Below are 27,023 nucleotides of genomic sequence, written 5' to 3'. Positions count from 1 at the left end.
CATCCCACCCCACACCAAGCTGCTGGCTTGTCTGCACCTGTTGCCCCCTGGCACCCCCCAACCAACACCCGTCAGAGTCAGAGGAGTCTCACAGCCAGCCACATCCAAGACCCTCACACCTGTCAAGGACATCACCATCACCCTGGTACCCCAGTCCCCATACGTCCAACACAATGCGCAGGTCCAGCTGGAGACCAAGCAAGGACCATACGGAATAGCACGATGCACGCACGTGTTGGTGGTAACCCACAGCACACATGTCCTACCTGTGCCCCCTGGTGACACAGCACACAATCACCGCAACAGAAAGCACACGTCCCACCCCAATGTGCAGGCAACAACAGAACACCGTGGAACCTCCGACAATGTCGCCTTCAAATACACAGCCAGTGTGCATGATTCCTTCATCCTCCGACTGTCCATCGCCAACGAGGGTACCCAGGATGGAAACAAGGGGAATGCACAGCCCCTTGGCAAATTCCAAATGAACACCCCACTCACCTCACCTCCACAAGCATGCAAATCACAACTCTGGCAATGCACACGTCACAAAATCACAACCAACATGCACAACAACATGCCCACCCACTAGACATGACAGAACAACTCACAATGGTTACCTGGCCAAGCCGTGTGACATGAGCAATCAACGGTATGGCACCCCAGCCACTCAACAGCCAAATGTGGGGAGAGGTGATAGACAGGCATGTGTGAAGGATGCAGTAGTACCATGATTGGGAAAGTACACAATGCCAAGCGTGGCGGAGATGTGCTATACAGACCACAGAATACAGCACACACCCATATCCATGGCGACATACACCTCTGGAGTATGGAGTGTAGTGGACAGTGGATGCAGTGAACGCAACCATGTCACCACAGCCAGTGGGGGACCTCGCAGAAATCTTGCCTGTTACGCCCCCCCTAAGCGTGACCGGAGTGAGATGGCCCGGCGTTCACCACACCAGCGTAGGGGTGTGAATAAGAAGCACGTAGCCCTGGGCGTGGCCCTCTTCCGGAAAGCCCAACGTCTCTGCCAGAGTGGCACCTCTCACCCCGCCACGAGGCCAACGTCATCCTCTTGAGCGGAGTTGCCTGCGACGCTGTGCGCCTGCCAGACCCTGGCATGCTGGAGCATGAACCTGTCAGGCCCGCCCCTGCGCAGCCAGGCCTCACTGATCACCTGCAGACACCGGCGTATGTCAAGGAGGGCCCACAACGTTCCGGCGCAAGCTCCAGGCCCGAGTCCCGCGACCTTGGCAGCCTCCTCAGACCATCACGGCCCCCATGACACAGGCTCGCTTTAGTCCTTTTTCGTTGACGTACTCTACTGCCTCCTCAGGCCTACTCTTCGGCCCAGTAGGTCCCATATGTGAAACTGTGTCCTGAGGCAGTGACCCCAAATGTGGGCCAGCGGCAACAGCAACAGGCCCCACCCGATCAGTGAGGCATAGTTCCATATGGGCTTCTTGCGACACGTGGTGCACTAACCCTGTTCAACGGCAGCCGGCGACACGTGGTGCCACTAACCCTGTTCAACGCCAGCCGGCAACATGTGGTGCCACTAACCCTGTTCAGACATGTGGTGCCACTAACCCTGTTCAACGCCAGCCAGCAATACGTGGATGAGGGACCAGGACTACCCTGTGGACCAGTAGGTCCCACATCCAGCACCTGGGTGCAAATCACGAATGGCAGAGTCCACACCAGTGGTCACACTGAGAGGAGTAAGAGGAAGATGCAGCTTAGTCCGGAAGAAACCCGGGTCACATACATGGAGGTGTCTGAACACGTGGTGCCACTGAACCTGAACTACGCAGGCCGGTGGGGCCATCCAACCTATGCCGGCTACACTCAGTGAATGGGCTGGGCTGACCACTGCCTCAGGCCTACACCACGGTCAGGTAGGTCACACATTTCGTCTTGATTACACCATGGCAGTAAACACCATTTAAGGCATAGGACAAGTCACTATACCGCCTTTGATGTGGTGCCAACAAGTCTGTGCTTGGCATCACAACCACACGTGTCTGTGGGCTTACGCGGACTACTGCCCTCGGCCTACGCTACGCATGAGTGGGTCACAGATTTGGAACTGAACATCGGTTATTCAAAAGGCCGAATACATGTCAACGCATGCACGGAGATGCTAAGAGGATGACGCGTTGCAGTCCGAAGGGAATAGGATCATCGTTACGGAGGTGATCGAACACTACCGACAACTGCCCTGGTGTCACTAACTCTGTGCCTCGCCAGCCAACGACACGTGGCTGTGGGCCACTGCTGACCACTGGCTCCGGCCTACACTGCGATCCAGTAGGTTACAGTCTTGATTTGGCAATGGTGGAGTTCATGTCAGTGTACCGGCATCATCGCAGACTGCATCGCTGCCCAGCACGTGTGCCACTAAGTCTGTTCCCTGACATTCATGGACAATCCCTGGTCGTACATTGGTGGCGTTTGAGTCTATCGACTAGAGGCTAGTTTTCATCCTCATGTAGCTGATACCGAATTGGTGGTGAAAACGAGGGTTGCGCTTTCAACTCCCCAATATGCTGCTTCCGGATCACATCAAAACTCTGCATCATGCCCTGGAGGACACCTTCCACTGTGCCCCACAACCCTCCGCAACACACACCTCGGACATTGATGGGGACCTGCCCAGGTCGCATGGTCCATCTGACTGCACCGCAAGTCACCGTCCCGTGGCTGGGTGCCTGTGCTGGCTGCAATGCATCCAGGGCCACTAACTCTGTGCTGCTCAGCTCTGGGACCCCTGCTTCTGATATATTGGATGACCTCTGTGACGGTGGTCTTGGGGTCATCAGCACCATGTGTCTGTGGCCCTGCGCTGTCTGCAGCCTCTGGCCTCAACTGCGGGCCACCAGGGCCCACACATAGATTCGGGTCGTGAATGGCCCGGACGTCGTATCACCACAGGAGGCACACGCCACCACCGCAAGGACCACCTCCAACTGCCATCTGCCAGAGTTGATACTGTGGTCCTGACTGACCTACAAAGTTGCTCACACCTGTCGCGGATGCCATCATTGGCCTGATACCCTGCTCAGCACTCCAGATGCCAGTGACTCAGTGCACCGCAAGCCATTGGCTGTTAGTGATTGAGTTTTGTGCTGTGTAAATGTTGCGCAGCTATGTCACCTCATGCAGTGGGGAAGACCTAGGATTATGATGGGGAAGATGTGTCCAGTGTGCGTACGGGAGATGGTACAGACAATGGGAGGGCAGGAGGCAACATCCCCAAGGCAGGAATGCAGACTGGAGGTGGTAGTCAAGCTACACACCCGGAACCGTTATGTATTGCGCTGTGGACTGTGGATACAACTGTCACCTCAGGCAGTGTGGGAGGCCTGGGACGTTGATGAGGAAGTTGATGCAGGTGTAACACACCCCACTGCATTTGCATCAGGACTAACCCGAAGGGACACAATTCTAGCAATTCCTTCACATGTGCGCGCTCATCTCTAGTGCCCCTACCTCAGTGCACTGCAACTCAAGGAACTTCCTGACTCAATATTGGGGGACCTCTGTCCTTACTCCGGCTACCACCATGTTGCTGTGGTGACTCAGTTATGCATGTGTTTTCTGTTTCCGTTGCACTGGGGTCCAATGTTCAAGTTGTTGCCAGCGCCAAGCATTCCCTGCAGACTGGCTTACACTCACCCCACACACATCCAGCACAGGTGTCACTGTACGTGTGGCCCTGCCAATAAAGGGGCCGGGCGCACGTGCCGTAGCCAGTTCGACATGATATCTACGTGTGTCCCTTGTTGTATGCATGAGGGCCCTGGGCCCTAGGACATTACAGTGTGCTGTGTACATCGGATGCAGACATGTCACCGCAGGAAGCGGGTTGGAGCTTGGACATTTAGCTTTGTCGTCACCCACTCAGTTTGTAAGGGGAGTGGCCAGGGCTGTCGTATGCCATGCCAACGTGGGTGTGTGACTGCTATTTGCGTGCCCTTGGGTGTGGTTCTGTACTGTGAATGTGCATCTGCATGTGTCTCTATGGCAGTGTGGGTCTCCTTTGTGGGGTGTGGGTGGTCCCTGAGGGTGATAAACACCAACATATGTGTTCTTGCTCGCCTTCCATGGGTTCGGAAGCCACCCCCACCTGTTGGGCCACCTCCTTTTGTAGGGATGACACATGGCATTTGGGTGCCATGTGTGGGTGGGTAAAGTGATGTGTGCCCGTTGTGCTTCGGTGTGCTTCCTGCTGTGTGTACTGTTGCAGGGGCTGTGTTCTCCTCTGAGTAGCTTGTCTGCCCTGGTCCTGGTGGTGGTTTGCGTGGGATATCCATGGGCTGTTGTAGGGCGTCGGTGTCGACGGTGTGATGGTCCTCTCTGGCATCACAGATGTGTTGTCTTCTGTGCTCTGCTGGAGGAGTTGTGTGCCCCTCTGCAATGTGAAGGGGAGATGCATGTTGACATTGTGTTGACATGTATGTTGGTGCATTGTTCTGGTTTACATGCAAACTGTTTGGCAATGTACATTGTGACTGTGAGGTTCTGGATTCTTCTGCGGGACAGTGTAGATTTGGACTACATGACGGGTGTGAGGTTGTACGCGTGCATTTCTATTTCACAGTTTCCTGCTCTGTCAGATGTGGTAGGCATGTTTCTGTGCATGTGCGGAGCCAGATGTGTCCTCTGTTCTGCAGTGTCGGCTCTGGGCATTGCACCATCATGGGGCATTTCAGTGTCATGCTGTGCAAGAGAGTGCATCTAAACAGATTCCTGAGCAAATTGAATGATATCTGATCTGAGGGGATGATACACTGCCTTCCAAACTCTTTGTTGCAGTACCACCGATTGAGTCTGTGTTTTATGTTTAACCTTATCTGTTGTATTGAGATTGGCAGAAACAATAGAGTCACCTCTACTTCCAATTCAGAGGTAACACGTGTCCCAATAACTTTGTCCCCCAGGACACAGAAAGAGGACACCCGTTTTTCACCCACCTGTATGAAATCTGTGACATCGCCTCCCTATGTAGAGACTACTCATGGGGAGCAGTGATAATCTGCATAGTTTGTCCAAATTCTGGAATAGTGGCCACTGGGTATATTTACTAAATATTTTGTGGTGCTGCTTGATTTGTTCAACACAATGCAAAGCATTGCTGTGAGTTACTACAATTTAGATGACAAGCGCAGCACAAAATTGCTCTTCCCTTAACTTTTTGCCTGCTTCCTTCCATTTTTCTTATAACACAAAAGGGTAGTAGTGTTCCAAAACATTTGGAAAAAAACGCACCTCATGAGCAACAACGAGGTAATTAGAAATCAGTTATTGGCGTATTCGGTATATAGATGCTATAAGAATAGCGGGGTGCTGAGGAAGCTGTAGGCTCTCACTACCCAAGAGTGCCGTTGGTAAGTTGAAAAGACAGCTTATCCAGAATCATTAATGAAGGAAACCAGCTATTAACGCACACCCATTCTAAAGTTGTGAACAGTTATATATCCGATTTCAAAATATCTTTATTGAGAAGTTTTATGCAAACAAAAAGAGAAAACAGAACAGGAGTTGGGATCAGGGCAAGGGCCCCTAAGTACATATGACTGTGCTTCACCGGTTCAGCAAATAGCTGTCAACCTTAGACGAACCCCTTGCCAGTGATGTCCCCCCTAAATCTCCAACTCCTGAGGAGGGAGAGGAAACAAAAAGAGCAAAAAAAGAAAGGAGAGAGGGTGAAAGGAGAGACAGAAAGGGGGGAGAGAAAAGAGAAGGGGGAGTTATCCGGCGCCTCCAGCTTCCCAATCATATAACATATTACAGCATCAAGTGTCCGACCAAGTCAGTAGCCATGGTGTGATGACGACATGGGAATTTTCTTCCAGAAAGTGAAGTCATGGCGGCTTATGAGAAGCAAAATAGTCATCCAGGGTAGACCATATGTTCCTCGTGGAGGATTTCCAGGGTGACTGTTGTAGGAAAATATTATCTGCTCCCCTGAGATGAATGACCCAGTTCATCCAACACTTGTAAGAGACCTTGCTAGTATCCTTCCAGTTGGTAAGTATCATTTTAACAGCCGAAATCAACAGTAGATCAAGGAGATCACGATCCCCCTCCGAATGCAAATCCTCCTGTAAAAAAGCAGTTACCACGGACGATAGGGACCTAGGAAGAAGGCAGTTAAATAAATTAGACAAAAACAGATAGACCTTGTCCCAGAAGGGTTTCACAACCGGGCAGTGCATAATAAGGTGAGCCAAATCCCCTTTGTCTTGCTTACAATTCCAACACACATCATCTTCCCGGATCCCCATGGAAAACAGCCTGGCCGGTGTCCAAAAGGCTTTGTGTAATAGCCAAAATTTCGTTTGGGAGAGGACTGGGGAAATCTTATTACGTGTGACTGATCTCCATAACCGGGGCCAAGAATCATCGGATAGCTGAGTATCAGACAGTCCCTTCCAGTAACCTACCACCTTAGAATTAAGCTTGGAAGACTTTGGGCGCAGAAGTCGATATATCTGGGAGACTTGATGACCAAGCCTATTAAGTTTTGCCACAAAGTTGGGTAGCGATGGTGAGTTGGGAGACACTCTGGATTTCGTAATGGCAGCCCTCACTTTCAGGAAATTATAGAATTCGATATCAGCCAAGTGGAAGCGGGCTTGAAGTTCCCTGAATGTCAAAGGATATGTGTCATCAATCAATTGATGTGGAAAAAAGATACCTCTTCTACACCAAGAGTCAAGGAGTAAAGGCTCACCATTATAAAGGAACTTGGAGTTTAGCCAAAGTGACTCCATATTGGATCCCCTCATACCAACCTCCAAGGACCTATCCATTTTTAAGAGAGCCAGTTTAGTATTCCTAAAGATGGATCTGGAGTGGGTGGCGACCAGGCGGTTGGCCGTGAGAACTGACAGAGGACGTATGTTCTGTAAAAGAGCTCCTTCCACCTCCAGCCACACCGGCATATAGTGATCAGGAGGAGAGACCCAGAGCAGACCCTGCCTCGCTAGAAAGGCATATTGGTATAGACGAAAGTCAGCCAGGTTAACGCCGCCCATAGACTTGTCAAGCCTCAATTTACGGATGCTGATTCTGGCTTTTTTACCACGCCACAGAAGGGACGTTAGAAGAGTATCTAATTTATGGTGAAAGGAATCGGTGAGTAGCAATGGCAACATACTTATGAGATAATTAACTAAAGGAGTAACCATCATCTTGATAGTTTCAATTCTCCCCCACCACGTGATGAATTTAGGGGACCAGGTTTCCAAGAGTGTTTTAATTTTCTGTAGGAGTACCTTTTCATTTTGATACAGGGTGTCCATGATATTATTACCAAATTCAATCCCCAGATATTTAATAAAACTCGACTGCCATGCTAACCCAGAGTCCCCCAGTATTTCGCTAGTACAAAAAACGTTCAGCGGTTTAACCTCTGATTTATCTCTGTTAAGTTTGTACCCAGAGTGCAGAGAATACTCTGCAATCGTCTCCATTAGGGCAGTAATGGAGGAGTCTGGGCGCTCTGTAACTATCAAAATGTCATCCGCGTACGCGGCCAGTTTGACCCGGACACCGTTGATATCCACACCCGCAATGTCCCCGTTAAGTTTGATAGCCTGAAGAAGGGGTTCTAGCGCCAGGAGAAAAAGTGATGGAGACAGAGGGCATCCCTGCCTGGTACCCTGATATAGGGGGAAGGGTTCCGAAAGAGCCCCATTGACAGCTATACGTCCAGTCGGTTTTAGGTAAAGTGACATAATCATTTTAATAAAGTCCTTACCCAAGCTAAAGGAGTGCAGACAACGCTCCAGGAACGGCCAAGAGACTCTGTCGAAGGCCTTCTCGGCATCTAATGTGATGGCAATCGAAGGTACAGTTTTGGTTGCAGCATTTTCTAATACGTGGCATAACAGTCGTGTGTTATCATTAGATAAACGGTTACGGAGGAACCCCACTTGGGAGTTGCTTATCAATTTATGAAGGACCGAGTTGAGTCTGACAGCGAGAATTTTGGCATAAATTTAGCAGTCAACATTTATAAGTGAGATGGGCCTATAATTTTTTGGGAGAACAGGATCCTTCCCCTCCTTGGGGATAACTACAATGTTAGCTTCAGTCATGGAGTCGGGTGTGTGTCCAGTATCAGCCATATGATTAAAAACCTGTTTCATAGTAGGACCTAATTGGATTAAGAAAGACTTATAGAAGGATGCCGTAAAGCCGTCCGGCCCTGGAGCTTTATTTTCCTTCAAGGACCTGACCGTCTTATCTATTTCCGAGCTGTTCATTTCCATTGCTAGCATGGCAGATTCATCTTCTGAGAGACGTGGCAGATTAAGATCACGGAGAAAGGCAGAGCACTTCTCAGTGTCGAAAATCTGATTGTTTGAGTACAGGTCCTGATAGAATTGTTTGAAAGTATTGAGAATGGCCTTGTGAGTTGTGTGGGTTAGGTTATTAGCGTCCTTGATTGAAGAGATTACGTGCTGGTTTTGTCTATGTTTAAGATATGAAGCCAAGAGTTTCCCCGCCTTGTTGGCCTCGCAAAGATTCAATGCCTTAAATTTATTAATCCACACCCCCGCTCGTTCACTCAATATCTTATTGTATTCATACTTCTTCTGTGTCAGAGTCAAGAGTAGAGTGGAGTCATTCAAGGAGGCAATATGGGCGGTCTCTAAGTCTCTAATTTCCCGTTCTAATTGAAGAAGTCCCTGGTTCAATCGTTTATTTATTTTTGTTTTTATCGCAATGATTATCCCCCGTATAGTGGCCTTCAATGCGTCCCAGTGCGTGTTTATATTAGTATCAGACACCTTGTTGTGGGCAAGGTATTCTGAAATGGCCTCCGCAATCTTTTTTTTATCTTCAGGGTCCGATAGGACATCGTTGTTAAACCGCCACCGTTTGTGAGTTTGTTCTCTGTGGCTACCGGTTAGGGTAAGAGAGATGCAAGAGTGGTCGGAAATCAATCTTGGAGCAATATCAGAGGACTCAATGAGGCTGGTGAATGCGCCGGAGACAAGAATATAATCAATCCTAGTGTATGAATTGTGAGGGGCCGAGTAGAAAGTGTAATCCCTTGAGTCTGGGTGTTGGAGTCTCCAGGGATCTTTAAGGTTAAATTTAGAGCAAATAGTGGTGAGCTCAGCGTGTGCGCTCGTGGGATGGTATTGGCAAGTGGACTGTCTGTCAATTATCGGGTCCAGGGGGAGATTAAAGTCCCCTGCCATTATTATTAAATCTTCCCGAGGGATACCGTCTAGCTTGTCAGACACGCCAGACCAAAAGGTGGGATCATCTGTGTTGGGCCCATAAATATTGATCACATGTATTACGTCTTCGCCCCTCCTCAAGTGAGTGAGCAAGAAACGGCCCTCATCGTCGTGCTGCGAGGATTCTAGCGTGATGTTAGCAGATCTCGAGATCAAGGTTAAGACCCCTCGCTTCTTCTTAACAGCCGATGAGCATGCCAATTGCGAAATCCAGTTGCCTTTCACCAGATTATTGTCTACTTCGGAAAGTTTAGTCTCCTGTAGGAGCACTATGTCACTTTTGGTTTTGGCTAAATACTCTAAGACCTTACGTCTTTTCACAGGATGGTTAAGGCCTTTAACATTTAGAGAGGCTATCTTCAGGTCACTCAAAAGGACCCCTTGTTTGTCAATGGTCATGAGTAATGTATCTATATGGTGAATTCAACAAGTATGGGTCGTGACATAAGGATAAATGCGAAAATTCTAAAGACCCCAGTGCAGGGCCAATGTGGGCGCCAATATAAACATACATCCACAACTGTATTCCACATCTGGAAACCGGACAATCCCATCCCGAACAAAGCATACAGTACATAGGCCACTTGACATGTCTAGAGAGTAGGAGGCGCCAGATAGAGAGAGGAGACAGGCAGAAGGAGGAAAGGAAAGAAAAGAGAAGGCGGAAGGAAAGTAGAAGGAGAGCCAATGAGGAAGCAACTGTGAAAACCATAAAAATGGTCATATAAACGTGGGCGCTCTCAACCCAAACCCCCCCCACACCCACCCACCCCACCCCTCCCTCAAAGCCTAGCATGTGGGAGGTGCGACGACAGAAGCGTCCACCCGCCCCCCAGGGGAAACAACATGGTCAGAATATGTACATAAACATACCTTCCCAGTATCCAACTCTCAAAGCGCCGTTGGTAAAGAATGCAATTCAAATACAAATAACTGTCGACATATCAGCGTGGCAAATCAAACAAATAAAGATCTGTACCACCCATAGGACACAAACACCAAATGAGCTAATATGTCACATCGGAACACCTGAACAGGGCAATAACAAAAGGAGCAGAGGAATCAGTACATGCGCTACGCTGGGCCTGGTGAGGATTTTCTCTTGCTGACCAGGAGCTGGGATGAGTCCATGTCCTGAGTAGGAGGGCCTTCCAGATAGGAAGCAAGGGCTCCGGGGTCATTGAAAAAGAGGTGTTTCCCCCCCTCGGTGATCTTGAACCTAGCAGGCCCTACGAAGGAGAACAGAATACCTCTGGATTTAATTTTGTCTCTCAAACTTAGGAACCCCCTACGAGTATCCACAGTAGGTTTCGAAAAGTCTTGGGTAAAGATGATTTTGTTACCCTTCCAGATGAGATTGTGATTTTTCCTGGCGTGGGCAAGTATTGCTTCTACGTGGCGAAAGCGCAGAGGTTTACAAATGATTGGGCGGACCCCCTGCCGAGAGGAGGATTTGAATGAAGGGATTCTGTGTGCTCTGTCCAATTCAAAAGGCTGATCGAACGTTATACCAGTGAACTCAGGAATCCAGTCCTCCAGAAAGGCTAAACAGGAGCCCAGAGGATCCTCTGAACCCTCCGGAACACCAAGAATTCGGATGTTGCCCCTACGGTTGCGGTCCTCCAACTCGGCCGTCTGCCTCAGGAGCATGGAGGATATGTTCGACAAGGCTTTCATCTCCTTACTTGACTTGGAAACAATGTCCTCAACATCACTGATCCTCTGTTCAGCAACGGAAAGTCTGTTATTCACTGCATTCATGTCTGCTCTGATGGCCGTTATCTCCAGTTGTATAGTGTCAGTAGTTTGTTTGGTCGACTTGGCCAATTCATGGACATCGGCCAGCTTTTTCAGAATTAACTCCAAGGTGCTATTGATGTCTGGTTTCATTTTGATAGGAGAGTCTGACTGTGAAGGATCACCTTTGTTTCTCTTGTGTACCAGTTTAGATTCGCGATCAGCCATTCTGGAGGTCGTGGGAACAATTGGATAAGTAGCTGGCCTATGCTCCCGGCTTGCAATATTGACTATCGACTACCAACAGCGCCGAGCTCGGGAAGAGAGAAAGGCTGCGTAGACTTTATGAAGATCGCATAGTATGCGAGAGACCGGCAGACCAAATGGCCACAACCCTGCAGCCGGTCGACCAGACACAGAGGCGTGAAGGGGTTAGTCGCCAAAAGGCCGTGCGGCAGAGCCACAGAGGCAGCAAGAGTCTTGATAAGGTGGACAGGTACCCTCAGCTACAGGGCCAAAGCCGTTCCCAGCCTGGTGACCCAGGCCTACCCTCCGCTGAATCGTCGGTTGAATCGCCCCTGGAGCGCACAGGACACGGGGCTTAGCGTGGCCAAGTCTGATACACGATTCCTTCCCTCCGTAAATCTCCAACCCTAGATCGCGTCAGGGCTCATGAGACCAGGAGTGGGAACACTGGGAGTCAAGCTCAGGTGTTTGCGCGCTGCTATCTGGGAGAGAGACTAGCCCGACACAGTCCATGACTTGGGATGGGTTGGAACCAGGGTCGCGCTGGCAATTTTGTGGATAACCCTCTCCTTGGTAGGCTTTATCTGAGTAGCGCTGGATAGACTAGCGAAATTAATAATAATAGCGCTTGGGATCCCTCCGTCTCGCCGTCACCGCCGCCGCCATTTTGAGGTCAGGCATGTTGATGTAGTGGCAGCCAGCTCGCAAAAACAGCAAAGGCGCCGAGTAAACAGTGCCAGCAAGGCGCCAGCAATGAAATTAAGCAGCCATTAAAGATAGAGCATGCAGGGTACTTGCAGGTAGACCACGGGTCTGTCGATTAATAATAGCGCTTGGGATCACTCCGTCCCGCCGTCACCGCCGCCGCCATTTTGAGGTCAGGCATGTTGATGTAGTGGCAGCCAGCTCGCAAAAACGGCAAAGGCGCCGAGTAAACAGTGCCAGCAAGGCGCCAGCAATGAAATTAAGCAGCCATTAAAGATAGAACATGCAGGGTACTTGCAGGTAGACCACGGGACTGACGATCGGGGACATCCCGCTCGGACTAGCGGGGAGGCGCCATCTTGTTTCTTTTCCTTCGCTTCGCACCGCGAAGCAAGATGTCACAAAGATCGCCTACGCAGGGACCGCCGCTGTTGTCAGAGGGCTCCTCTTGTGCCCGGCATCTTACGTGGTAGGATGCGCTCGGCCTGAGTCGCGAACAATCACCACAGGACACGGGAAGGGCAGCATTTTCCCCCGGGCCAACGGAGCGACGGAGTCAGGCGGCCATCTCGACTGCCGTCCAAGCCACGCCCCCCGTGAACAGTTATATATCAAACTCCTGTTATGAAGCCAATAGTTGGAATAGTAATATACTCAGTGTCCTTTAACAATTCCAGAGTGCTCCAAAATTTCCATTAAATAATTCAAATGGAGTTCAAATCTTCACAAAACGTATTCTTTTTAATAGTTCATCGACCTTGTATCCCAATTCGCAAAAAAAATAATTCTCAACAGCCAACACGTGTTTCGTCCGTACTCATGCGTACTGTGACTTTCTCTAGGCTAAAAAGTCAAATATTAGATTGAAATGGCGACGTCCAAGTCAAGATAGGTTCAATAAAATTTCGCAAAAAGGCTGTATAAAGATGTCATCAATTCTAGTACAATCCAACACAGAATTAGTTGTTATCCATGTCGAACAGAATAGATCACCAAACACCCAAAGAAGTTAGTGGGTCAATCAATTGCTCCATGGAAGTCAAAGTAAGTCCACAAATATCACGATATCACGATATTTCGTGTGGGAGCGTTATCAAGCGCGTCGTGATATTTGTGGACTTACTTTGACTACCTGCCCCTGCTCTGGCGCGAAACTGGACAAAGGGAAGTGGGTGTAACCACCCACTACCCTGACCCTCCTAGAGGAGTGGTCATAGAGCTAGTCCCTCTACAAAGAAGAATCCTGGCCCTTCGACGTTCCACTATCTCTGGAAGACTGAAGAATCTCCCTTGGAGTCAAGGAGTGACTCCCCTGCTTGGCAGGCACCAGTAACTTTGATCAACGGTTGCAAACTTCACCGCTCCCGCCGGAGTCCGACATCCCTGTGTCCCCTGAAGCAGATTTCCTGACCTCTCGGCGGCCATTTTAAGTCCCCAGCAAAGCTGTGGCATCTGGACCCCACGAGTGATGAGGAACAGCAATACCAGGGAACCATGCACTGATTTCGAGTGCAAACCCTAAACAACATTCTACGAACTTGTGCTTTGGACCATCTGTAGTCCAAGTCCCTAGCAAGTCTGGTACCAAAAATTAGCAGCCTACCTTGTCCCGAGTGACCGTGGGCTCCTGTGGAACTTTTCCTGCAAAGGCATCTTTGCAGTTGCTTGTCCGTTGGCTAGTGACTCACCCGAAGACTTTCTCATCAACTTCAAGGGCTCTCCTGGTTGCTTCAGGCATGCCCTCACTTACCTTCGCTGGGTAAGTCCATCAGACCTTGCTGGTCTGCATCATCGTCAATCTTCAGTCTACACAAGACTTGCATTTGCCAAGGCTTTTTGGTGCCAATCCGGTTGCCGACACCTCCATCAGCTGCAGACATTGTGGGACCATCCAAACCCAGCTGCTGGTCATCGTCGATCACTCCTGGACCTCGTGAGCGAAGAGACAAAACTCCATCAACAGCCTGAATTGACGCAACATCGGTGGTCATCCATCTTGCTGGCCACCGGTCACTGGCAAGTGACCTTGAACACTGTCCCCTCAATTTTCAGGTCCTCTTCTACTTCGATCCATCTTCGGATTCCAGCGGACACCTCTCCAGTCGTCACAAGCAGCAAGTCTTCAGTGATCTCCATTGAAAACAGCATCTCGACCCGACACCAAAAGACACCTATGCACCTGGCTTCCCTGGGTGAGGTAACTCGTGCACTCCAGTGCCCAAGTGTGTGTTGGCCCTCGAAATACTTACCCTGTAAGTGGCTTGCTTGTTGACTTCTCCGAAGTGCCCTAAAACTTTAAAATACAAACCGCGACTTACGCCATTTGAAACCAATAGGAAACCCGCGGCTGTGTTTAGACACTGCACGCGTCTCCCGTGGGCTGATTACTTACCTGCTAACACTGCAGAAGTGAAGCTCCAGCGATTCCCAAGGCCCTAGGCCTTTTCATTTTGCAAGTCGAGTTTGTTAACACATTTTCTTAGTATATGTTCTGGTACGCCCCTAGGGCTACAGCCATATTTGTGCTTAATTTATTGAGAACTGTTGACATTTGAATGTGTATCTGGGTTCTAATCTCATAAAGAGATTAGTAGAGTGTATCTAGAAATAAATACATATATATTTGATATATATACCTGTGTGGTGTCCTTTTCATTTGGTAATTCAAGAGTTTATAAGGTAAAACAAGCTGCTTTACATTCCTCAGAGACTTAACCTGAAGGCTGCTCTCCACAGCTACCACTAGGATAGCTTTCTTTAAAAGGTTGTCTTAAACCTATCTACCATAAGAGTCGAATTGGACTGGTACAAGGTGGCCACTATAACTAGTGACCAGCATATGCCAGGCCAACGTTGGTGGGCAGCGTGTGGGATTCCAGCTTGCCATTGTTTTACCAGAAAATCTCTATTTGAATTACTAACTGAAAACCACTAAAGGTACTCAAGGTACATATAACGTCAAGCTAGTATCAATAAGTTCTACTGAACTTAGAGCTGTTTTTGAAGGGATAAGCACACCCTTGCTACAGCTCAAGCTAGGTTCAGTAGGCCTCAACTAGTGTAGGTAGTACAACACTGCACAACACTAGTATGTCTCACCAAGGTGGAGCCAGTGGGTCCACCCCATCTCAGTACAAAGACATAGCCTATACTGAACTGACGGCCTTATGCTTTGAAAGACAACTGAGGGTGGGCAGGAGTCCCTCATCACAACACCTGATAGATCTATTAGTAGCAGATGACCTGAGACAAGCTCTAGGAGCTAGTGGGTCTGCATCAGGGAGTGGGTCAGCCATAGGCTCTGGGTCTGATGATGAAAATCAAGATGACCTGGAGTCTGTGATTGAAGGGTCAGACCCAGAAGGGTCTGAAAGGAACAGAGGAATTCTCCTTAAGAGAACTGACAAAGTGGGAGAAAGGTCTAGGTCCCCCTCAAGGGACTCTGACCATTCATACCACTCTGGAAGAGAATCTGTTCAACAGAGGAACTCCACCTATCCCAGGGAGTCCTCCTCTGACAGAAGGTTCAAGATGCTCTAGTATGAGGAAGCTAGGCTTGCCCTCAGAACCAAGCAATTGGCCTTAGATAGGGAAGCCTTCGAGCTCCAAAGAGCTTCTAAGAAGGAGGGGTTAGATACCCCTGGTGGCAGCAACAGTGTCCCTAGAGGCAGAGATTACATTCCAGACCATAGGAACCTGTCCAAGGTTGTTCCTCCCTACCAGAGTGGGGATGATATCCACAAATGGATAACTGCTATGGAGAGGGCCTGTAAAGTTAAACAGGTCCCCCAGACACAGTGGGCAGCAATCTTGTGGCTCTCCTTTTCAGATAAAGGAAGAGACAAGCTCCTCACTGTTAGAGAAGAGTATGCTAATGATTATGAAGCCCTGAAGAGTGCTTTGATAGATGGGTTTGGCTTAACCATTGAACAGTACAGGTTGAAGTTCAGAGACACCCAGAAAGCACAAACTCAGGATTGGACTGACTTTGTTAATTGTGCAACCAAGGCTCTAGAAGGTTGGCTGGTTGGTAGTAGAGTAACTGATTTTAAGGGATTGTATAATCTTATAATGAGAGAACAGATCCTTAATAATTGCCAGAACCAGTTGTTGCATCAGTACCTGGTGGACTCTGATCTAATCTCTCCCCAAGAATTGGGAAAGAAGGCAGACAAATGGGTCGGGACCAGGGTGAGACAGAAAAACCAGAACCAAGGTGGTGACACTAAGAAGCAAGATCCTAAAGGCTCAGATAAAGGTGGGGATAAATCTAAAGACCAGAAGTCTTCACAAGGGCCCCATAAATCTGCAACTGGTGGGGAGTCACAATCTGCAAAGGGAAAAGGCCAAAAGAAGCCCTGGTGCAAATTCTGTAAACAGAAAGGGCACTGGACTTCTGACTGTACAAAGTCCAAAGACCAAACCACCACCACTCCAACCCCTAAGGCAACCGTTCCCCCTAGTGCAGTCATTGGTGGAGGTAATACTCAGAATAAGGGTGTAGTAGGGTTGAGCCTGGGTTCTGATGTGGACTCTGCCCTAGTCAGAGTACCAACACAGGCATTGCTAGTTTGTGAGGGAGACCTTGATATGTCCTTCCTAGTGAGCCCCAGTAATCTGGGCAAGTACAAACAGCAGCCTTTCATAAATGGTAAACAGGCTTTGGCATTTAGGGACACAGGTGCTAGTGTCACCATGGTGGCAGAGGACCTAGTGGACCCTTCACAGATCATCCTGAGTGAAATGTACCAGGTAACCAATGCAAGCAACACCAGGACCAACCATAGCCTGGCAGTTGTGACTTTCTCCTGGGGAGGGGTAACTGGCCTCAAAAAGGTAGTAGTCAGTGCAAACCTCCCTGTCGAATGTTTGTTGGGCAATGATCTGGAGACTTCAGCCTGGTCTGAAGTAGAATTATGGACTCATGCTGAGATGTTGGGCATACCTTCAGAGGTATTTGCTGTGACCAGGTCACAAGCCAAAATGCATAAAGCTGAACCAGCTCTGGATCCTGAAACTATGGACCAGATGCTACCCAAGAGGAGGAGCAGTAGGGTTAAGGCTGGGCCTTCCCCTCTGTCTCAGATCTCAGATTCCCCTCCTGAGGGAGGAGAAGCAGAGCCCGAAGAAGGAACTGCCCCAGAGGAACTTTAGCCTGGTCAGGTTGAGTTCTTGGGGGCAGGGGGACCTTCCAGGGAAGATCTGAGCAAAGAGCAACAGTGCTGCCCCACTCTTGAACCCCTCAGACAGCTGGCTGCTGCTGCGGCTGCTGGGAGTGCTAGTGGGTCCCATAAGGTTTATTGGGATGAGGGGCTCCTATATTCTGAGGATAGAGATCCTACCCCTGGAGCCACCAGGAGGTTGGTAATTCCTCAGAAGTTTAGGGGGTTCCTCTTGACCCTAGCACATGACATCCCATTGGCAGGACACTTGGGCCAAAACAAGACCTGGGACAGGCTTGTACCACATTTCCATTGGCCACACATGTCTGAAGACACCAAGGAGTTTTGTCGCTCCTGTGTCACTTGTCAAGCCAGTGGCAAGACAGGTGGCACCACAAAGGCCCCCCTGATACCACTACCTGTGGTGGGGGTTCCCTTTGAAAGGGTAGGGATTGACATTGTTGGTCCCCTTGACCCACCAACTGCATCTGGGCACAGATTTATACTGGTGGTAGTGGATCATGCCACCAGGTATCCAGAAGCTATACCCCTAAGGACTACCACAGCTCCTGTGGTAGCAAGAGCCCTCATTGGAGTTTTCTCCAGAGTGGGTTTCCCTAAGGAGGTCATCTCTGACAGAGGTTCTAACTTTATGTCAGGATATCTAACTTCAATGTGGAAGGAGTGTGGTGTAAACTACAAATTCACTACTCCCTATCACCCACAATGCAATGGGTTAGTTGAGAGATTCAACAAAACCCTAAAGGGAATGATTAAAGGCCTCCCAGAAAAGCTCAGGCGAAAATGGGACCTTTTACTTCCCTGCCTTCTGTTTGCATACAGGGAGGTTTCACAGAAGGGGGTTGGCTACAGCCCTTTTGAACTTCTGTTTGGGCACCCTATTAGAGGACCATTATGTTTGGTGAAGGAGGGATGAGAGTTACCTCTCAAACCTCCCAAACAGGATGTGATGGACTATGTACTTGGTCTCCGCTCCAGGATGGCAGAGTATATGAAGAAGGCCAATAAAAACCTTGAGGCAAGCCAAGAACTCCAAAAAGCTTGGCATGACCAAAAGGCTGTCCTGACTGTTTACCAGCCAGGCTAGAAAGTATGGGTGTTGGAGCCTGTACTCCCAGCAGCTCTCCAGGACAAATGGAGTGGCCCCCATACAATTGTTGAAAAGAAGGGAGAGGTCACCTACTTGGTAGATCTTGGCACTCGCAGGAGCCCCCTTAGGGTGCTCCATGTCAACAGACTTAAGGCATATGTGGACAGGGCTGACATGAGCTTGCTCATGGCAACTGATGAGGACCAGGAGGAGGAGAGTGACACTCTCCCTGACCTGCTCTCACAGAACCCTGAAGATGGATCAGTTGATGGTGTTGCTTTGGCAAGCAGCCTCACTGAACATCAACAAACTGAATGTAGACAAGTGCTACATCAGTTTAGACATATGTTTAGCCTGACCCCAAGTCAGACTTCCTGGTGCACCCATGAGGTGGACACTGGAGACAGTCTGCCTGTAACGAGTAAAATCTACAGGCAACCTGACCATGTCAGGGATTGTATCAGGACTGAAGTCCAGAAAATGTTGGAGCTAGGTGTTATTGAGCCCTCAGATAGCCCTTGGGCTAGCCCAGTAGTCCTTGTCCCAAAACCTCACACCCAGGGTGGTAAGAAAGAGATGAGGTTTTGTGTTGACTACAGGGGCCTCAATGCAGTCACCGGGACTGATGCCTACCCAATACCAAGGGCAGATGAACTAATAGACACTTTGGCCTTAGCCAAGTATCTCAGTACATTTGACCTTACAGCAGGCTAATGGCAAATAAAGTTAGCTGATGATGCCAAGGCTAAAACAGCATTTTCGACCCCTGATGGGCACTATCACTTCGTGGTAATGGCCTTTGGTTTGAAGAGTGCACCTGCCACATTTAGGAGGTTGGTGAATAAAGTTCTGACTGGTATGGAAACCTATTGCTCAGCTTATCATGATGATATTGCTGTCTTTAGTTCCACCTGGCAGGATCACCTGGTCCACCTCAGGAATGTACTGGAGGCCCTGCAGAAAGCAGGCCTCACTATCAAGGCCACTAAGTGCCAGATAGGGCAGAGTTAGGGTGTGTACCTGGGCCACCTTGTGGGTGGAGGCCAGGTTCAACCATTGCAGAGCAAGATCCAGACCATAATGGAATGGGTAGCTCCAACCACCCAGACACAGGTGAGAGCCTTCTTGGGCCTGACTGGGTATTACAGGAGGTTTGTTAAGGGATATGGATCTATAGTGACCCCCTTAAATGATCTGACCTCCAAGAAAATGCCAAAAAAGGTTCAGTGGACAGCTAGCTGTCAAAAGGCATTTGATGACCTCAAGCAGGCAATGTGCACTGCCCCCATCTTACAGAGTCCAGATTACAAAAAGAAGTTCATTGTTCAAACAGATGCTTCAGAGCTGGGTGTGGGAGCTGTACTGTCTCAACTTAATGATGAAGGTCAAGACCAGCCAGTAGCTTTCATAAGCAGAAGGCTGACCCCTAGAGAGAAACGTTGGTCAGCAATTGAGAGGGAGGGCTTTGCTGTGGTGTGGGCCCTGAAGAAGCTGAGGCCATACTTGTTTGGCACTCACTTCATAGTTCAGACTGACCATAAGCCCCTCCTGTGGCTCAAACAGATGAAAGGTGAAAATCCTAAACTGCTCAGGTGGTCCATTTCCCTACAGGGGATGGACTATACAGTGGAACATAGACCTGGGACCCAACATGCCAATGCAGATGGACTCTCAAGGTATTTCCACTTAGAACATGAAGACTCAACTGGTCAAGGTTAGTTTAATATCCCTGCGTTTGGGGGGGGGGGTTGTGTAGGAGAGTAGGATCTGCACTTATGTTGCCCCCACTTTTTTTCTGATGTATACACTGGTTTCTGACTATAGTCTGGCTGGGTCCCTGCTAATCAGGGCCCCAGTCTCACTGATCTCTCTAAACAACTTGGTGTGCATATTAGATGCACTAGTGATTGGATACTGTGGTAACTTATGAGCCCCTAGTATATGGTATCTTAGGTACCTAGGGCATTGGTACTCCACAGGCCTACCAGGGGCTGCAGCATGTATTATGCCACCTCTGGGAAGCATTCACAATCTGACACCACAGGCCTGCTACTGCAGCCTGTGTGAGGTAGTGTTAGCACTCCTCACTGAGGTATAGGTTCCTATATCTCACCATACACACGCATATAAACCTATCAGTCACCCCTCTTGCAGGCCCTAACAATCCTGAGGGCAGGGTGCTTGGTTTACTATGTGAGGGGGTGTTTCTGCATGAGCAGGACCCCTCTGCAGCTGGCAGAGTCTATTCTCTGCTGCTGTTTGTGGATGCGGTTAAACCATATACTCTTAAGTGCATTATAACCTCGCGATAAATGCTAAATTTGGAATGACTGCATCAAAACATGTCGTGTTTGGTGTCAAACAACTTGGAATCATACCCCCACACCAGTAACTGGTGTGGGAGTATGATCCCACCCTTCTAGAGGGGACGACATGTACCCACTGTACTAAACGGTAGAAATCTTCTAGAGCCCTGGCATCACAAAATGGATGCCACCAGCACAGACACCGGGCTGCACTCCTGCTGCTGACCGAAACTCGCAGTGGAGGAAGCCCAACAAAAGGTATCCTGTCACAGGGAGGTGTCACCACCTCCCAGACAGGATTTAGTGTATTGGAGCTGGGTGGGTGCACTCTTAGAGTGCTTTGAAGTCCTGCACTGGGGGAGCAGTAGGCTCCTCTGTGCATATGCCAGCTCAAACCGGTTCAGGGGCTACCTGCCCCTGCTCTGGCGTGAAACTGGACAAAGGGAAGTGGGTGTAACCACCCACTACCCTGACCCTCCTAGAGGAGTGGTCATAGAGCTAGTCCATCCCCTATCTTCACTATAAGATACCAAGCTTTGCCAATGCAATTCAGATTACCCTGGACGATGCTCTACAAAGAAGAATCCTGGCCCTTCGACGTTCCACTATCTCTGGAAGACTGAAGAATCTCCCTTGGAGTCAAGGAGTGACTCCCCTGCTTGGCAGGCACCAGTAACTTTGATCAGCGGTTGCAAACTTCACCGCTCCCGCCGGAGTCCGAAGTCCCTGCGTCCCCTGAAGTGGATTTCCTGACCTCTCGATGGCTATTTTGAGTCCCCAGCAAAGCTGTGGCATCTGGACCCCATGAGTGACGAGGAACAGCAATACCAGGGAACCGTGCACTGATTTCAAGTGCAAACCCTAAACAACGTTCTACGAACTTGTGCTTTGGATCATCTCTAGTCCAAGTCCCTAGCAGGTCTGGTACCGAAAATCAGCGGCCTACCTTGTCCCGAGAGACCGTGGGCTACTGTGGAACTTTTCCTGCAAAGGCGTCTTCGCGGTTGCTTGCCCGTTGGCTAGTGACTCACCCGAAAACTTTCTCATCAACTTCAAGGGCTCTCCTGGTTGCTCCAGGCCTGCCCTCACTTACCCTTGCTGGGTAAGTCCATCAGGCCTTGCAGGTCTGATGCAATCTTCAGTCTACACAAGACTTGCATTTGCCAAGGCTTGTTGGCGCCAATCCGGTTGCCGACACCTCCATCAGCTGCAGACATTGTGGGACCATGCAAATCCAGCTGCTGGTCATCGTCGATCACTCCTGGACCTCGTGAGCGAAGAGACAAAACTCCATCAACAGCCTGAATCGACGCGACATCGGTGGTCATCCATCTTGCTGGCCACCGGTCACTGGCACGTGACCTTGAACACTGTCCCCTCAATTTTCAGGTCCTCTTCAACTTCAATCCATTTTCGGATTCCAGCGGACAACTCTCCAGTCGTCACAAGCAGCAAGTCTTCAGTGATCTCCATTGAAAACAGCGTCTCGACCCGACACCAAAAGACACCTATGCACCCGGCTTCCCTGGGTGAGGTAACTCATGCACTCCGGTGCCCAAGTGTGTGTTGGCCCTCGAAATACTTACCCTGTAAGTGGCTTGCTTGTTGACTTCTCCGAAGTGCCCTAAAACTTTAAAATACAAACCGCGACTTACGCCATTTGAAACCAATAGGAAACCCGCGGCTGTGTTTAGACACTGCACGCGTCTCCCGTGGGCTGATTACTTACCTGCTAACACTGCAGAAGTGAAGCTCCAGCGATTCCCAAGGCCCTAGGCCTTTTCATTTTGCAAGTCGAGTTTGTTAACACATTTTCTTAGTATATGTTCTGGTACGCCCCTAGGGCTACAGCCATATTTGTGCTTAATTTATTGAGAACTGTTGACATTTGAATGTGTATCTGGGTTCTAATCTCATAAAGAGATTAGTAGAGTGTATCTAGAAATAAATACATATATATTTGATATATATACCTGTGTGGTGTCCTTTTCATTTGGTAATTCAAGAGTTTATAAGGTAAAACAAGCTGCTTTACATTCCTCAGAGACTTAACCTGAAGGCTGCTCTCCACAGCTACCACTAGGATAGCTTTCTTTAAAAGGTTGTCTTAAACCTATCTACCATAAGAGTCGAATTGGACTGGTACAAGGTGGCCACTATAACTAGTGACCAGCATATGCCAGGCCAACTTCTCACACACCCTGCTTCTTCGTCAATGCAATCAGGATTAAGGTACTTTTGTTCAGCGAGCCTCAATGGGTTCCTGAACCCAGCCCATGCTCCATTGTAGTCGGCTGGAACTTTTGACTTTGTCCAGGTACGGCGCTACCAGATATCTCAAGTAAGCACTTATTGCTTATGTGCTATTTTGCAGTTTATTCTTTAAAAATTATTTCTCAAGTTCTACTTATTTGATTTTGTCATTTTGATCTTGTTTAATTCATAAAATAGAGTTTTATTTTTCTAACCTGGTGTGCTATCGTTTTGTGTAGTGTTTTCACTGGTTTACTGATTGAAGTGTTGCACAAATACTTTACACACTGCCTCTCAGTTAACCCTAACTGCTCTGTGCCAAGCTACCAGAGTTTGAGCATTGGTTAATTTAGGGTTTGCCTGACACTTACCCTGAACAGGATTGTGGTTGCTGTTTGACAAAGGTACACACCCCAGTCAACCAAAAACCCAATTTCTAACACACACCAATTTTTAAAAATAGAGAATTTTAAATGAACGAAAGCACACCAAAAAGACAAAAATCCAATTAGAGTAAACAATATGAATTTTTAAAGTTTGAATTCAATTTTAGTGCCAAAAAGAGCAAATCAACAACTGCAGAAAACTGGTCGTGCTGGACTGGGATAAAGGTAATGTTTAAGGACGACCGCAATGGAACGTGGGTCAGATACGAAGCCTAGGTAGGTCCCAGTTACCTTTGGACTTATAAATGTTTCAGGAGAAAAGGTGGTTGTCGATGAGTCGTCAACGGTGCAAGCTGGATCTGAATTGGGATTGACGATAGTGGGTTGCTGAATAGTTTGCTCCAGGTGCAGTCATTGATGAAGGCAGGAAAGCTCAGAGCAGAAATTGAACTAGATTAAATTCTGAAGATTCAGTTCCCTTTTACCAAAAAAAAGGGGAAGTCAAAGAATGTTATGCTGCGTTAACAAGTTTATAGATCACAGTGGTTGCCTTTGTGACAAGCTTCCTGGCGCTAAAGAAGGAGCGTACTAGCTAAAAGCCTCAAACTTGTTCAAAGAGCCAGTTCTTACGTTTTTTCTTTTTAAATTGATAATATCAGCCACATTTTTTATTTCCAAAAGAAGAGAATTTCAAGATATGGCTGCCAAGTAGGAGAAACATTTCTCACCAAAGCAGACACAAGACCGTAGTAAGCCTGAAGGCTGGTAGAGTGAATAACCTGCTCAAGCATGAATTGTATTACAGATATGCCATTAACAGCACTATGCTTGTCTGGACCTCTTCCTTATAAATCCATTGACCTTTGCCATTATAATTGATTGCCATGTAGAAAACCCCCCATTAATAAATACATGTATCTACAGGTATTCTCGCGAACAGTGGTCACATCTGGAAGCAGCAGAGACGTGCAAGTGTAATCATGCTGCGCAGCCTGGGCATTGGGCAGAAGAGCATGGAGAATCGAATACAAGATGAGGTGCAACACGTGGTAGAGTTCCTCACCTCTCAGGAAGGTTGGTATATGGATCAATCGAATACATTAATTTAATAAATCGCTAAAATATTTTGAGTTTAGAACTGCACAAGACACTTTTCTGGATCATTTAGAAGATTTAATTTAGAGACTATTACAAATCATGGGGCAGATTTACAAGCCCCTTGCGCCACTTTTGCATCACTTTCCCCATGTTAAAAGTAACACAAAAGTGGCGCAATAGTGGCGCAAGGGGCTTGCAAATCTGCCCCCATGTGTGCTAAAGATGAATGCACCAGCTCTTTGATAATGCACCAGCTCTTTGATAATGCACAAATAACATTCAAATGTAAAAGATAATATAGCTCATGATTCTCAACATTCTCCCCAGCAATTCAGGATTTGTGGGTGTTCCTCTGTGGTAACTTTAAGAACGGGTTAGGAAAATATGTGCTGTCAGGTCATGGGAAGTTGAGTGCCCTTTGGAAAAGTTGGACATACGGAATCAGTGTCAACCCACAGAATTACAACTTTGTGGATAGTCACAAAGATTCAATGTGCATTTTCCAATCTTTAATGCACATATGCAGTTACTCCAGGATACTCTGAGTTTGTTCCCTAATGTGACATGTTTTGTTTGTATGCTGAAAACCTGCAGGATGAGTGTTAACAGAAAGAGGCGTTTTTTTTAATTCACACCATATTCCTGGGGAGTCTGGTGATCACAAAGCAAGAGCATATAGTTAGAAATTGAAGTGTAAGAGTGAATCATAGATTTATTCTTCATTGTTCAACCTATCCCCACAAACCAAGGACAGATGTGCCAGAATATTTCCCATATAATTAAGTTGTATGCTCTTGGGTGTCGAAGTTAGGCCAAGGACAAAGGCACAGGTTATTTGATTTTGGAAAAACTTTCTACACCTTGTTTTGGTGCATTCCATTCATTTATTCACTTGTGCTGATATGATTCGTGTTGCAATGTGGAGAGAATCTGCCCTTTTCTGACCCTGGTGTTGGCTGGTATTAGTAGTCTGTAAAGTGTGACACTGCTATTAAGGTGCCGAATCCGATCCGTTAAAAAAAATTCCTGTACGACTCGTATCCGTATATTTTTACGTACAAATCGTACAAGTTCCGTTCCACCGGTGAAGTACGATTCGTACGTGAAAAATACATACGAATCGCTTCGGAAAAAGGTCTACGAGACGTACCCGGACAGTTTTACGTACAAATCGTAAAACTGAAGTCCGAGCGCACAAGTACGGTCCGTACCGCCCTTCCGAATACACAAGCGTATGTAAAACGTTCCGTACGGAGCGAACTCTGTACCACTCGTATCCCGGGTAAACTTGTGCCCGGGATACGAGTCGTACAGCCCTCCCCTCCCCCCGTGTATGTCCGCATGTACCCCCGTATGTCAGCACCGTACCCCCCGTATGTCAGCACCGTACCCCCTCCATGTCCGCACCGTACCCCAGCCCCGTATTTGGACGCACCGTACCCCAGCACCGTACCCCAGCCCCGTACTTGGACGCATCGTACCCCAGCACCGTACCCCAGCCCCGTACTTGGACACACCGTACCCCAGCACCGTACCCCAGCCCCGTACTTGGGCGCATCGTACCCCAGCCCCGTACTTGGACACACCGTACCCCACCACCGTACCCCAGCCCCATACTTGGATGCACCGTACCCCAGCACCGTACTCCAGCCCCGTACTTGGACGCACCGTACCCCAGCACTGTACCCCAGCCCCGTACTTGGACGCACCGTACCCCAGCCCCGTATTTGGACGCACCTTACCCCAGTACCGTACCCCAGCCCCGTACTTGGATGCACCGTACCCCAGCCCCGTACTTGGACGCACCGTACCCCAGCCCCGTACTTGGACGCACCGTACCCCAGCCCCGTACTTGGACACACCGTACCCCAGCACCGTACCCCAGCACTGTACCCCAGCCCCGTACTTGGACGCACCGTACCCCAGCACCGTACCACAGCCCCGTACTTGGGCGCACCGTACCCCAGCACCGTACCCCAGCCCCGTACTTGGACGCACCGTACCCCAGCACCGTACCCCAGCATCGCGTATGTACGGACCTTACAAAAACATTGCGTATGCAAGCACGGTACAACAACTTCGCGTATGTACGCACCTTACATATGCGAAAACGACTCGTACTGAACCAGGACACTGTAAAACAGCACAAGGAGGGTCAATTCGACTCGCACAACACCACAAAACACGTCTACAGTAGAAAAAGCTTCAAAATGACTTACCTGGCACATCCAAACAGGCAAACAGAGGCCCAAACTCACAACCACCTCTTATAACACACCCACCAAAATTTCAAACTCAGGCACACCCACAAATGGACCAATAAAAAGGGCCCACACACACAAACCATGAGCCTTTGCAACAGACTCACTGCAGCTACAGAGCACACCCCAACAACTGCACCCATACACCCTAACATATACACCTTCACACAAACTCCTTCACACATACCCCCTCTTCACATTCCCACACATCCCTTCACATTCACACCCACAACCATCCACACCCTCACCCCACACCATGCCCACAGACAAGAATCCAAAGTTCACAAGGGAGGAGCTGGACATCCTTGTCAACGAAGTCATCAGAGTCGAGCCACAGCTCTTTGGAACATTGGTCAGACAGACCAGCATAGCCAAAAAATCACGCCTGTGGCAGAGGATCGTCGATAGGGTGAATGCTGTTGCACCCATCAGAAGGACCAGGAATGAATGCCAAGCCAGGTGGTACGATCTGCGGAGGGCAGTCAAGCG

General features: G+C 48.7%; 1 protein-coding gene across 1 annotated transcript in view; it reads left to right on the top strand.

Moving 5' to 3' along the window:
- Positions 1-27,023, top strand: part of LOC146802023 (cytochrome P450 2J2-like) — a 472,990-nt gene that overhangs the window by 50,905 nt on the left and 395,062 nt on the right. Inside the window, exon 3 of the mRNA XM_085621578.1 lies at positions 24,100-24,249. Coding sequence (XP_085477704.1) covers positions 24,100-24,249 — 150 coding nt within the window. The remainder of the gene's footprint in view (positions 1-24,099; positions 24,250-27,023) is intronic.

Source organism: Triturus cristatus, chromosome 8, assembly GCF_964204655.1.
Source record: "Triturus cristatus chromosome 8, aTriCri1.1, whole genome shotgun sequence".
Lineage (NCBI taxonomy): Eukaryota > Metazoa > Chordata > Amphibia > Caudata > Salamandridae > Triturus > Triturus cristatus.
This window is presented reverse-complemented; position numbering and strand designations above follow the sequence as displayed.